At 39.0% G+C, this 14,409-nt stretch overlaps 1 protein-coding gene across 1 annotated transcript in view; it reads right to left on the bottom strand.

Moving 5' to 3' along the window:
- Positions 1-3,742: 3,742 nt before the first annotated feature.
- The window catches only part of Ktl (BTB/POZ domain-containing protein Ktl), a 103,271-nt gene continuing 92,604 nt past the window's right edge, over positions 3,743-14,409 (bottom strand). Inside the window, exons 6-7 of the mRNA XM_086969512.1 lie at positions 5,686-5,731; positions 3,743-5,301 (exon numbers count right to left, since the gene is read on the bottom strand). Of these exons, the coding sequence (XP_086825638.1) occupies positions 5,726-5,731 (6 nt within the window). The 3' untranslated portion in view covers positions 3,743-5,301; positions 5,686-5,725. The remainder of the gene's footprint in view (positions 5,302-5,685; positions 5,732-14,409) is intronic.

The raw sequence follows: 14,409 nt of genomic DNA, 5'->3' as shown, positions 1-14,409 counted from the left end.
CTTTAAATAAAAATTACTTAAATGAAAACGCAAAGGAATAATAACTATCTAGAAACACGACGTTCCTCGTTTTACCTCAAATGCAAACGGGTTAATAGACAACCAGCAAATAGTCAATGTCTAAAATATTTGGGCAAGCAGCGGCAGCTTACTTTCACATCAGTAGCTTAATATCACGTGTTTTTCCTCTGTGTCTTTGTCTCGTGTGTATAACACAGCAAACGGTGAGAAGGAAATCGTTCTGCAGAGGGAGGCTTGTCCACTGTTCAATGTATCGGTGACGCTCAAGATCGTCTCGTATCCAATTTCCATTGCCTGTGGCCAGGCTTCTTGTTTCAGGTCTTATCGGCAGGGTTCCGCAAGATACAACAGTAGCCAACAGCACCCCACTACCGCTTCTAGAAACCTTTATTTATACTAGAAGCATTACTTCGTGCCTACCGTAGCTATCTGACTGCCTCGCCTTTCCTTCGCTATCTCTTATCCATTCTCCCGTTTTTCACTCTGCTATGTTTCCACCCCGTCCTACTGCTCCGCTGCTTCTCTAGTTGGCGCGCGGTCCAACAATGCAAACAAGCTCTGTCAAAGTAAGTAAACTGTTTCCGCCGAAACGAAAGTTAGGACATGGGTTGAGCCTACACTACAGACAGGGGGAGTGCAGGCAGAGAAGAGAGGGCGGAGAAAAGGACAATAGAGAACTGCCCCGGGGCACTTCGAGGCAACCGTCGTCCCTTCGAATATTTGGCCAGCAAGTAACGTTCTGTCCAAGTTATGACTTGGTCACGCAGTGCGGTCGTTTTTTGCGTTGCCATTTCGATCAGTGAATAACAGCCATCCGCTAGAGCGAGCGGGAAGCTTTGTTAAAACCAAAAGAAGTACGCGGGAGACTAGATTGAAGGTTCGGTGACCTTCGAGAAGGGCGGGTAAGCAGAATAGTGTGTTAGGAAACGGTTGGGGGTAACATTAGGATAGCGCCAACAGCAGACAATCTTTGTTCATGTATGCTACAGGGTATATCGAAATCTATCGCTACGTGCTAGTGGCGTCAATTTTTTTATGTTGCCGTAGCACGAGACTGGGGTTGCTCTTTCTTACCACTCATGTTTGCTTTGAATCGGCAACAAAAGTGATGGGCGACCGTTGACATAACACGTGTTGTTATCGTCGGCAGAGACAATGAACACTGTGGGATCAAATGAAATACTCACGATCTCGAAGACAAGTCGTGCTTTTATTGTGCTTCGTTGAATCGCAGTCTGAATCTTCATGTTAGATATCTTTGGTCATCTATGGCCCACTTGGAGATACTGACACGTACGAAACAACAGAATAGATATGGGGAATATAAAGAAAAATCTCGAAGAGGTAAGGTATAACTCCCATAATGAAAGGATAGAAGAAGTGTTTTCACCACGTTTTACTGCATATGCAGACTTTAAAAATATATGTTGAACGTTGAATTCGAATATAATTTCCGGGTAGTCGATTTGATTATAAACGCTACATCGTGTTGAGCTTCTGATAATGTGTTCTCATGCTAGATCAGCAGACGATAGAAATGAATATATGTTGGGATTGGTGTTCACCCGAGAGCATTAGACATGACCAGCCAAGTTTTAGCTTACATAAAACTGCATATAATGTTTATCAGTTCAGGGGCGAATGATTTCCTTGACGAGTCGGTTGATTTCAACTTAAAAGCTTTGAAATTGATTTCGTCCTTTAAATCACCATTTTGTAATCGCGTTTGCGATACGTCTACGGATGGAATAATTCGTGCCGATAAGAAACACACGTGTGTGAATATTCCTACGATAAATTATTAGGGAAGAGGGAAAAATAGTGCGGCTGAGCCCAAGGCAAAGACTATTGTTCGTGTCCTACGTGCTACGAAATCTCGTGTTTTCTTGCAATAATCGTAGCACTTGATTAATTTGATTTGTGTCGTATAAATCACTACTTAACTTCAGTCGTCCCTTTATTGAATGCTTGTTGCTTTGATTACAGCATATGCACGTTATGGATTGATTGGTTAACCCAGCAAGTGACAGACACGCTTATGCTCTCTAAGAGACTCTCTGGCATACATAGACAAAAGTCTAAAATCTTCAATTTGTATATGGCATTTGTCGATTTGTTACGAACGTCGGACAAGTAAGTTATACAATTAAGTTTGGTAGCGAACACAGATATTGTAGGGGACTTCCAGCGTGGTAAAGCATAATCGAATCTTGTGAACATGGTGTCGTACTCGTCTACTCCCATTACTATCTGCTGCTGCCTTTCGTGGGCCTTCAATTTGGCCTCAAAAAACTTGCCTGCTTATACGTACACAAGGTAGATAGTGGACGGACATTTTTACGCGGAAACGACTCCGCGATTATAACAGAGATATGGACTACAACAATTATTTTATTATTTATATATTAATGTTATATATTATATAAAAATGATTTATTTTGGCAAAGGATTTGGCCGTTATCTAATTCGAATGGTACAGTGTAAGTGTTATCGAAAAAATCACGATGATCAAAACAAATTTTTTTCCAATGTCAAGCCCACGTGCGAGACAGATAAGCTTTTTTGCATTATGATAGCATATTGTACGGTCAAGTGGTGGGAAAATGAACAAATAAACGTATTTGTTTGATAAAAAGAAAACGCTGTCAGTAAAATAAAACCCCTTTCTGGTCCTAACACCAACGAAAGGAAAGCCTAAATCTGTCACTAGACGGAGTTCTATTTCCCGACTAATAGTTTGGAGTTTTGCGTCCGGTACTACCGTTAAGTTTCTGCTATAAACCGTTAACATAAAATGTGTTTTTACTCAGTTTCGAACCTAGATCATGTCACGTGTCCTTAATTTTGTTAAACTTAATAATACCTGGTAATACCGGACGTAAAGCTTGAAACGTTGATTATACAGAAGGTGCCAAACACGCTACAACTGAACTTTCGCAAAGTGAGAGTGTAAATATTTTTTTTTTTATATATTTTTACTGAACAAGAGAAGCTGGTCGTTGCAGCATAACTACCTATATCAGAGATAATGGTAATTTTAATAAATCAGTTGATTAGATAAAACAAATAAAAATACTGAATAGTTGAACAACTAACTTATGAAAGATGCTTGTTCTTCGTGACCTGTGCATCTCAAGCAAAGGCAAGTGTCTTGTATAAAGCTACAATGACACGGCCAGTGTACAGGGTGGACAAACAGCCAGGTGAAGTGGCTATTCATATTTGCAAGAAAAGGCTTTTAGAAAGTGTTCTCAAAAGCACACTTAGTAGTGAGTTGCTCCTGAATTACTGTAGTAATAAATGCATCGAAAAAGGTTTGAACCGTTGAAGTCAATGAAGAAGAAAGAATATTGGTCCTTTGAAATATCCGTTTAATTTATCGACTTGCGGCAAATGTATTTTTTGCTAATATAATGTGTATCAAAATTTTGTTCGAATCGGACACACATTTGTCTCTCAAATAGATATAGTTTCAATTAAAACATAATTAATTATAATGTAGAAGGTATACATCGCTAAAAAAAAAAATAGGGAATTTTTGATAAGTTGGTTTAAGTTGTATGGAGCGTAGATCTGTTGTGTAGAAGAGATGATATATCATTGAAATCTAAATCTGTATTTTTTCCCTAGTACTTCGTAAATTCTTCGTATCAAAAATAACAATAATTCAGTATTCATTCATGAGTTATACTTGCAATTATTGCAAGTGTTTGTTAACTAGATAAATCATAGCGGAAATAAAAAAAAAAGCTGCGAAACAGAGGAAAAATTTATTTTACACGATTATTTTACAGTAGCGATACCATATCAAGGTGACTGATGGTACTAAGTTGAATGCAGTTGTCCGTTAAGTGATCTGTTTTATGACTTAAACACAGTTCAAGTACTTCAGCTGTTGATTGCACTAGCAATGCTCGGAGATGCCGTTATTCTAATCTATCTAGCTGAAAACTCAAAGGATCAGCCAGCTCAAACTAGATCTGATTGCGTTTTTCACCCATAAAAAAATAATGTATAACATCATTAATTTTCTCTTGCTTATTCAGTCACACATGTTAATAAATATATTATTTAATACTATTATATTACAAAAGTTACTTTGCGACGTGGCGATCATAACATTTATTGTGTAGATCCCGACCCGTTAGATAGTTATGAGGAAACAATAGAGCGCCACGGCCTGAACAACAAAGACTCTTCTTGGTAATGTTCACCATCGACCTGCCTCTATACATTCATCTATATTGGCTAGCGAGTTTGAAACAGTTATTGAAACGCTGCTATAGGGATCCAGTTATATATACATAACTTACTTTCCGTTTTTTAAGAGTGTATGCCATCGAAGTACATGGCTAAGCATAAGCACGCATTAATCGAAACCTGTATCGTTATGTACTATATAATTCTATACAATGTGTTGCTGTTTCTATAGCAATCTAAAAAAATCGAAAATCTCACTTTGTGTCAAAGCACGCGCCTAAATCGCCCACATCCCAGTTATCGCTTGACGTAATCGACGCTGGATCGTACGTTTTTTTAGTTTTTGACCGTTTTCTGACCAGTTATTTTCTACACTATAATAACGTTTTCTAACTAACATAGACTTAAGCCCAGCTCTGGAATTTGATGGATCGTCCTAAATGATTCTATATTCGGGTGTTACTTGGGCTTGCAGCAGACCAAATATGATGAATTCGACGGTTGATGCGACTGAGACACTGGGTTTTCACTATAAAAAAGAACGGCATTGAAGAGGCGATGCATTATTACCGTGAAGAGGTGAAGGCTTTTACGCAGTTGTTTACGCTTGAAAATTAGTACATACGTGCTAGATATTAGTACGTATTATAAAAATGTGAATTCGTTACTCCCGATACAAGATTATTGCGATAACAAACATCGATTTAAAGTAATTGAAGTCGTTATTTCTGCAGTATGTGTTGTTGATAGGGCCTGGAGTAGCGACACCTGATCATCTCCTTTATTTCATATAAATAGATAGAGGAAAATGCGTGGCAGGCGTATATTGGTTGAAGTGGTACGTTCCATTGTATCTCGTTTTGCCTTTACCGTCTTACATTGCTGATAAGCTCACTGTAGGGGCTCATATCGATTTGGAGGACTGAATCTGTTGTCAAGGTCGGCATTATTCCTGTTCCCGCCTGTCGCTTTGTGACAACTTGGCGATGTGCAATGCCAGTATTCCTTCTTCAAGATAAAGAAAAGCTGGACTGGTCCAAAGAAGGGAGCAGCTTCCGCTCTGTGCTTCAATAATGCGGCCTGCTTGTGAGGCGGAAATTATCGTCCACAGTTACGTGCTTCGCAAGGATGCTGCAATCTAAACGTACTAGCTTCTCATAACAAGACATTTCCTACAGCTTTAATCAAGGTGGTGACGTTTCTATTTCTCACAGTAGGCTGAAGACCAGAGCTATCTACATCTTTAATTATCATACATTTAAAAGGCTGAGAGATCCTAGGAAACATTTTAGGAGAATTCTAGGTTTATTACGAATACCAGGGTTGGAAAATTTATCGTTAACAATCTGAGATCTGACAAGAAATGCAAGGCTCAAGACAGAAGCATATCTTCGAATCTCACTGTTAGAGTTAATAGAAAGAATACTGTGCGCGAGAAGGAGCAAAAATTTATATTATACCCACCGTTGGTTACCATGGATAATCGAAGTGATCCTGAAAGGTTTTAATCCTGCAACAAACCATAAAATAAATCATTAAACAGCACGCAGCTTTTACTATGAATTCTATCCTTACAACCAATGGCGTAACTAAAGGCACATATGCGTCAGTGAAACCAGTCTCTGAAGGACACAATGTGTACGGTACTTCATTTCTAAGGGAATAATACTTACGCTGTTTAATTTTAATTTAATTCATAGAGCCTAGGTCATATCCTCTTTCAGCGTGTGTTGTCATCCTTCAATACATACGAAGCTTGGACCTAGTGCTATCATTTAGTCAGCATAAGCATATCCCACTGGCTCGCATACGTCAGATCCTGCCACGTTTTACAATTGACTAAATAAATAGCGATTCTGACCTAACATTTACCTTTGAGTTTCCACTTTCAGCGATACACGCTTATTATTAGGAAATAGAGGGATCATGTTAACCACGTCTCAGAGAAATCCGCCGATAATTTTTCTCGTTGCCTGTAGTCGATAACAGAAAGTAAACCAAATTGCCCTTACGTAAATAAAAAAAAGCAGCGAATTGGACTTGCAGATGGGTCGAATTTCCTGCGCATCTGATTTACTCATATTCGATGATAAATAATCGTAGCCTACGATTAAGAAAACCTCAGTATCCAGCCAACACTAGCGAAATCGACTGATGTGATATAGGCCAAGACGCATAGATGAACAAAGTAAGAGGCGCAAATGCGGTAGAAACAGCTCCATGTAAAGATCCAGCCAATAAAAGCATGACGAAGCATTTGACAGACCGTCCAAAGGTCCTGGGGCCTTCGTTTGGAAGTTGTGACAAGAGTAAAAAGTAACTGCGATAAGACTGGGATGGGTCGCAGGAACTGTAGAGATAATTACAAAGGGAAAGTGCCCCAGCTGTTGTCCAATGAACAGGCTGTAGTATTCGTCTTGCGCTGACTATCCGCTCTACAAACGTCCGCGAACGGGAGCACAAATGAGTTTCTGAACAGTGCAATCGTTGTATATCTATAGCGTATATTGTTGCAATGTTCATTCGTGTATGAACGTTTCTCCCGCAGGATGCACGCTTATATTCTACTTTTGTTATTGGGCAACATGGACTGAATGAGCGCTAATTTATTTGTGCAAAAAAACATTTTTGAGCGATTGATTTGGACACTTGTAACAGTTATAAGTTACCTAGCGGCCAATACAATATTGTCTATATGTGACTGACAAAGCAATATTCATATAGTTTAAAATAATTGTCCTTGGAAGTTGTAACTTTCGATCATATTTTCATAGGTCTCAGCCTTGTCGAAATAGTAGTCCTTACAAGGTCGTCGTTTGTAAAGGAACTTTTCCAATGAATGCGCGTCTTTCAAAGTATATATTATATTACTTTTAATCTAGCACAATAAAACTCTACTCATTCGCCAACTTACGTCCAAGGTTATCCGTGATACAATACTAGATACTTTTATTTGGCGTATGGTCCTGGTAAACACACAGCTATTGTAGTTCTAGTATTAAAGTAGTTTTGATAGCTTCTCTATTTTTAAAAAAATTCTAATTCAGTGATAGTTGACACCTGCGTGCAGATTCTGTTAATGAGAAACAGATAGGATATAACAGATATAAACTTATTGGGCCATTCAGGTCAACATTCCTCCTGCAGGGCGTTGGACGTAATGCGGACGGTAAAGTAGCTTTAGTTAACTATGGACACAAAAGCATATTCAAAGGCATGCGCATGAGTGATTATCTACATATGACCCTAAACACACGTAATTACGCTCCGGTATAGATTATTTCGCCAGGTGTTTATAAGCGAAGTGGAAATAGCTCGTTTGTACGCGCATTCTGTCGGAGTGAGTCAGTGGATCCGGGAGAAACAAAGCTAGGCCTAATGGACTAGCTGTGTGTCAATGCGACGCTACATATACGCCATATGACTCGCCGGCGACGGGGATGGCAGGTGGAGCGGACTGCAGTGGTAGAGGACGTCGCCTCCAGATGAAGATCGCACATGATGAAGTAAAAGCAGCATCAGCAGTTGTAGCAGCTGCGCCGGGATCAGTGACATTCGTTTAACGTAACCCAAAAACGGTTTGCTTCATTATGCAGTACGGAACGCCTGCCGTGATGCCACTCTATTTCTGCAAGCCGTAGGATGGATAGGCAGGCATTCATCGTTCTTCTGTGCGGCTACCAACTATCCCGGCCTACACAGCGAAGGCGATTCGTATTAGACGTGTGTACACTATACGGATATGCCTGTAATCACTATGTGTGAAGACGGGATGCTGAATAGGAGCTTAGTGATGTTTTACCTGATGTTCAAGGGGGGCACCCGACACTGGACATGCTAAAATACGAATTAACCGAATTATTATGTTACATGTAGGGTAGGTTTTGCTACATAACTCATCTTATCGCATCTGTGATGCAAGAGTCTTTTATTCTTGCCAAACATCCTATACCATGGATGTCCCGAGAAAGCATCCGACGAACTTGTAAGACAATTATGATTGGCATCAGCCTTTTAGGGCGTTATAAATGGATAAGTTACGTTCCACCAACGATATATAGCATCAATGAAAATGATCCGGACCTACGAAAGTAATTTTACCGCTTGGTCGAGGACGAGTGTGACCAGGATTAATCACACATAAATTGCACAACTGATGATCTGCTGATGGTTTGCTGAAGCTGAACAGCTTCAGCAAAACGAGTTGAAATCCTAGCCGTATTTGGGGAAACCCGAAAATGAGCGTCGAGTAATCATCTAAGAATCCCTGTGCAGCTTATAGAGCCAAAGTTCCTTTGAAAACAACAATGGAGCGGTAGCAGTAATCGATGGCAAGTTCAGGCTGGATGTCACTTAGTTGGCCATTGTGATTTGACTCCTCTCAATTTCCTTCTATGGAATAATATCAAGGACAGAATCTATATTCAACAATAAAAACAATACATGAACTAACACAGCATCCGCGCGAAGTGATTGATTAACAGCATCGAGTTCTGCACACCTGGCAGGAGATTTGGCTGATATAATTTTTCATGGGTAGGGAAAATTAATTCCCTGTACGGGGCGGATGTAGGGATAAAATTGTACACAGGTACTTCCCGGTAACCCTATGTAGGAGAGCACTTAGCCTTTGGTTTCCATTAGCAGATTTTTTTGCTGGCATTGATCATCAACCCAGTCATTCGTTAATTGAAGCTTGATTACGATGCTTCTCCAAGATAGCGTGATCGTTTCGATACATCGGTCAGCTAAAACTCTAGATCGTTCTACTAATCCACGAGCATCGATTTTAGCGGACGTGTATCCCCACTTGCACCACTTCTAGGTCCTATTTCTGTATATCTTCATCATTTCTATATATCAAAATTCTGGCTGAACCATTATTTGACTATACTGCGAATCTAATTATAAATGCGAGTCATAGTTTGTAGTTTGCTTCGTTTCTTGCTGCTGAAAGGTGCTTCTGTAATTAGCTATATTTTATAAAAGTCGGTTAGATTTTATTTAATTGATGGTATGAAGTTAATGGAAAAACATTTGGCTTTTCAAGAAAGTCAATTTTAATTATAAATGCTTTATTTTTGTAAAATACAATTTCTATGTTGTTTATAGACTACTTGTGTAAACTACTACTCTATACTGTGGCAAACTTTTGAAGATCTTGAACAGAACGCGTTGTCAAATTTATTCCAAGCTGCCGTAGTGCAGTGTATTAAAATCAGAGGAATAGTTTAACTACTAACCATATTAAAATAGCTTAAAAGTATCGACATGTAATTGTTTTATTAAGAAACAAGTTGACTGATATATTTAAATATAGCCTCACTAAGTACATGGTTTTTTATGATGAGCAAAGCTATTTTGTGTCACTAGTAATTCTACTATGTCTACTTAGCATTGCGGAATGGCAGCTAGTCTTATCCAGGTTAGCAGTCCATGCAAACCTCGATCATCCCTAACTTGATTGTAGTGAAGAAAGACTCACTGTCATTCTAAGGAAAATGAGAGAGTAACCCTACTCAACCATAGTCTCTAGTGTATTATACATTCATATCTGCCATAATTGACCTGTATGACATTTAATTTACCTCGAAAAGTCTGCATTTCTTATGGGCTATGCCAGCAGATTTCACACATACCAGAAGTTTCAAAGTGCATAAACTTCAGAGTGTTACGTCTTTTTCCGTGTCTCATTAACACAGCCAACAATGACTGGTCTGCGCAACTCCGAGCAATACATTGAAGTATTAATTTGTTTTCGTTTCGTTTCGTTGCTTTTTGACGTTCGTTTATTAGGGACCTGTTACGGCGAGAGGGGTCCACTTGCTGCTGTCTTAATCACACGCGCGTCACCGATATTTAGCCTAAACAGACTATTTAAAAAAAAAAGTGAGAAAAATTTGAAGCGATCGAATAGGTTTTTTCATTATTCAGCCAAATGTATGGCATTTTGCGCACAACTGTCTAATTAATGGTGACAATCGCTGATATATGAAGAATATTATGGTTTTAATTTGATCATTCCATACATTTGTTGGTTTTCATCTTTTTTTTTCTTTGACTTAGCTATATTTAAATGAATGCGAAGGAAGTGCAGTTTATGTACACGGTTACTCTCTTCGTGTTGCTAATTCTGCCCCCCCCCCCCCGGTATGGATCTTGTACAGAACCTTTTAGCTTTACAAAGCATTAGATAGTTTCTTGACAATCTCTTGCATTGGTCCCTTTCACTTGTTATGACTGTGCCTTTGTCAATGGATGCAAACAAGTTTCACCCACGTTCTAATCGCAGCCACACAATGCCTGTTTATGGTTAGCCTCCACCTAATGGGCGACCGCTGAAAATTTATTGTTCATCGAAAGTTTGTTGGCCAATAGCTTTTTGCCAGGAAATGCACTTTCTTTTTATTAATATCGAGCCTGTGAGCTCAAAGTCTGATGAAGGCAAATATCCGGCTTTCGGAGCATGACAATGTGAATAGATCGTTTCGTTTTTAAAGGTGGAAGGCACATGTGCAGTATTTTTGTGCTGCAAAGTCTGTTGGTTGTATTGAAGTTGGCATCAATAGCATATGAAGATCTGAGCTAAGCGTCTGATCTTCTTCTTTATATATTTATTCCTGTTCCATTTACAACACCCAATGGAATCGTGCATGTATCAGGTTGAAACCAAATGGGAAAAACGAGGCAAGGGGAATTAATTCAAAGTTTTAGAGTTGCAAAAGCGTTAACTTCTTAAGCGTTAATAAGTTGTTGCAGAGTATGTGCCTTAATACCTTCTCTTTCTTATAGACGTATTATAGAACGACATCTTTAGCTTTCATTGATTTCTTCCGAAAGCGTCGGATGTAAATCAACCAGACAGATTGAGTCTTCACTTTTTATTAGTATGTCGAACATCTAACGTTGCATATTCCCCAAACGAGGCATTATGGCACCTTGGCCTATGCGAGAGAAATTTAGGTGACATCTGAAAACTTTATTAGCCCTGGATTGCGCTAGCAAGTAAGGGGGAAAATACTTAATTTTTTGCAAGTACAATAGAAGGTTTCAATGTATACATTTGTTCAACATTAGCTTTAGATTCACATGTTGTAGAACTGCGCACGATGAGCACGAAACGATGATTGAATATCATTGATTCTATACCGTCGCTGATCGCTGATTTCAAAGTACTATATGTGCTGAGTTTATGTCCCGTACCGTTACTAGACATTCCATGAGCCGACTGGCTGCCAACACGAAGTGAAGCATATGTCTATTTGTGGGTTCGAACATAAACCATCACGTGTACCTACAATTAGCAGAAAAATACGCTACCATTAAGCTGTCTCGAAGGGTTCCTAATTACTAATCTTTTAAATGTTGCCTACAAGTAACTAAAACGGCAGTGGGTACTAATTAAGATCTGAGCGTATTGGCCATATTAGGTATCTGACTAGTTCAGATATGTTATTAATCCGGAAAGGATTGTTGAACACTTTTCGGTTTTTAGCCCTTTGCAACATCCGTTTAATTACAAACGTGTATCGTTTGACAGCCCTACCAAAGGCCGTAGGCTGCTTGTTTAAAATGTGCTACGTTCAGCCTTCACATGTATTTTAGTTTATAGGGCAATCTATTAAACGATGAAAAGCTGACCAATGTCAAATAACTATTCAGCATTAAGAACTGTAAATCTATATAATACGGAAATTGTGGCGGAAAAATACGGAAAAAAAAAACAGAATATACATCTGACAGCAGGATTTTGGCTTCTCTAATCAACCAAATTAGATGATGCGTTTTATGGTAGCTTTCTAGCCAGATAACGGTGATATCGTTGAAGATGGACTATTTTTTTTTAGGCTAATAGTTATCTTTCACTTAATTTACATTTATTCGCTAGAAAACATGGTACGATACAGTCAGTTATGCATCGTTACAATCCATATTAATGTCGTCGAACAGTGTATAGAGAAATACAATTTAATCAGATCTTATTCACTACATGTTGAATTGCTACATGCCTTAGCTTACACTAGTCAATATACTTATTCAGCCAGGGACGATATAATCATAAGCGTAACTGGTGCATGGGGCAAAATTTCACTACATAAAGTAGAGGCTAAGTTAATTTGAAACTGGCCGGAGATACTGCTTCGTCTTTAATATTAAGCCTCGTTGGTTCTAAAAATGAGCTCGTTGGGTAGTACGTTACGCATATTGATGCGGTGGTCTCGTTTTATTTGGTTTGCAAGCTGTAAAATAAAAACCAGGATATTTGAATGTTTCATTGACAGCTTTGTTTTTCTCTTTTATTGCATTAATATGACGTCCGAAAGGTTCGCGGATGCATTTCGCATCAATGGCTCCCTCGCGTAAAGAACAGCAGGAAAAATAGAAGGAGAGGAAATTGAGTCAGCGTTGTCCTGTCGTCGGCCCGTGGCAGTGGTACCACTCGTAACTCCGTCGAGTTACAAGTGCTTTGGCTGCCCTGTTTTGGCTCAGGATAGGCAACGTTAGCGTGCCTTAGGGTTATGCGTATACACCTGCGCTCGGGATTGTCTAGGTATATGGCAGAACGACCTGAGAGGATACTTACTGATTATTTGGCATACCCATCTCTTTTGAACGAGATCTGCCTTATATTGCGTTTATCCATCACCTGATCTCTTGGATCCAGACATGGGACGTGAGTCCGTTCAACAACAGACATATGAAAGCTTTAGCATGCTTTCAATGGCATTAACGTTTCTCATGGCTGGATATTTTAATCTCTAAAATACTGACTAACAATGGCTCGTTGAGAGAAAAAGAAGTCTTAACCGAAACTGAAGTGAATATGTCTTATTTTTTATAATATGCGGCGTTACCATCGATAACCTTCTTCCGTTTTTCTGGTAACACCGTAATTCAATTAGTGCAGAAATTCTGGGTGAAAAATTGTTACAGATCATCTTTACATCTTTCCATTGAAAAGTTCCGCGGCGAAGTCCTCAGATTAATACCCGTAAGGGGGCTCTACAAAGGCGAAAACAAATGATAATCTAGTGGGGCATGACGGGGTCTATACGGCGCACGTATTAAAATTTTTGATTGAAATGATCTCAATTTTTGCCAGCTAGCTCGAGACGTACATGGTTTTTTCGTTGTTAAGGTGGTAAATACTTTTCCGTTTACTACTTCTGATCGATTTTTTCCAATGGTTTGTTCTCATTTTGTTAGCGGTTGACACTAGAGGTCCAAATCAATCGTTTCGCCAGGCTATAGCGACTCATCTCTAATTTTGGCGTCAGCGCCACAGGTTGTGTAACCTATTTTTGTTGTGTTTATTTGCATATTATTGTTGTATGTGGCACACTTTTTATCGCCCGTGATGAAATGATTAAGTTGCTGTACAGTTTTGCAGAGGGAAGTACGGTCGAGTGAATCTATTTGGGCTGATTCGTGTGGCACCAAAAGATCGGGCTTCTCTTTGTAGCTGGCGTTCTTAAGTTAATTTGATGGTGAATATTTAGTCCCTTGGCAGTGTTGTAGCTGTTGGTCTCGCTCAACTTCCACAATGATTGTATCAAGTTTTTTTGTAGACTGTCACAAAAAAAAAGTATCGTCCACATCGAAATTTCCACGCAGGATCTTTTTTCGGGAAGTTTTTTGCGACCGTGCATCTGTACTATAGTAATACAATTGTTTATATGCTTAGAATGTTTCTAGCGTAACGAGATTATAAATTATAGTGAATTTTTATAGAACTACGAAACGTTAAGTCTAAATAAAGCTATTCAAACAATGTAAACACAGTTCCGACTGTCAAATGCCCACTTTCAAATGACCCAGACGACCCAAGTAACCTGAATTTAAAGCCATCTAGATAGAAGGACAGTTAACACGTTTTTTGACAATACAGTATTGTTAATAAAGTGCGCGTGCGAAGCTTGTTTCAGTAGAGTAATTGTCCTGGAAGCCGTCAATTCATTAAAAATTGATCAATATCTTCGCGTTTGCCTTCGCATCAGTACAGATTCGATAGTAGCCGGTGTATGTTCAGCACGCTGTCGTTCCCGACATTAAAATAATAACATTACTGTATCTGCCTAAAGTGTGTTTTTAAACAAAACATACAACCATAAATGGCGCTTGTATTGCTACCAGATAACTACCAGATGCTAACAGATACTATTCAATAAGTTACTAGTAAGTGGCATT

Source organism: Varroa jacobsoni, unplaced genomic scaffold (genome assembly GCF_002532875.2).
Source record: "Varroa jacobsoni isolate VJ856 unplaced genomic scaffold, vjacob_1.0 scaffold_750, whole genome shotgun sequence".
Lineage (NCBI taxonomy): Eukaryota > Metazoa > Arthropoda > Arachnida > Mesostigmata > Varroidae > Varroa > Varroa jacobsoni.
Note: the sequence above shows the minus strand (reverse complement) of the source record. Positions and strands in the feature narration are given on the sequence as shown.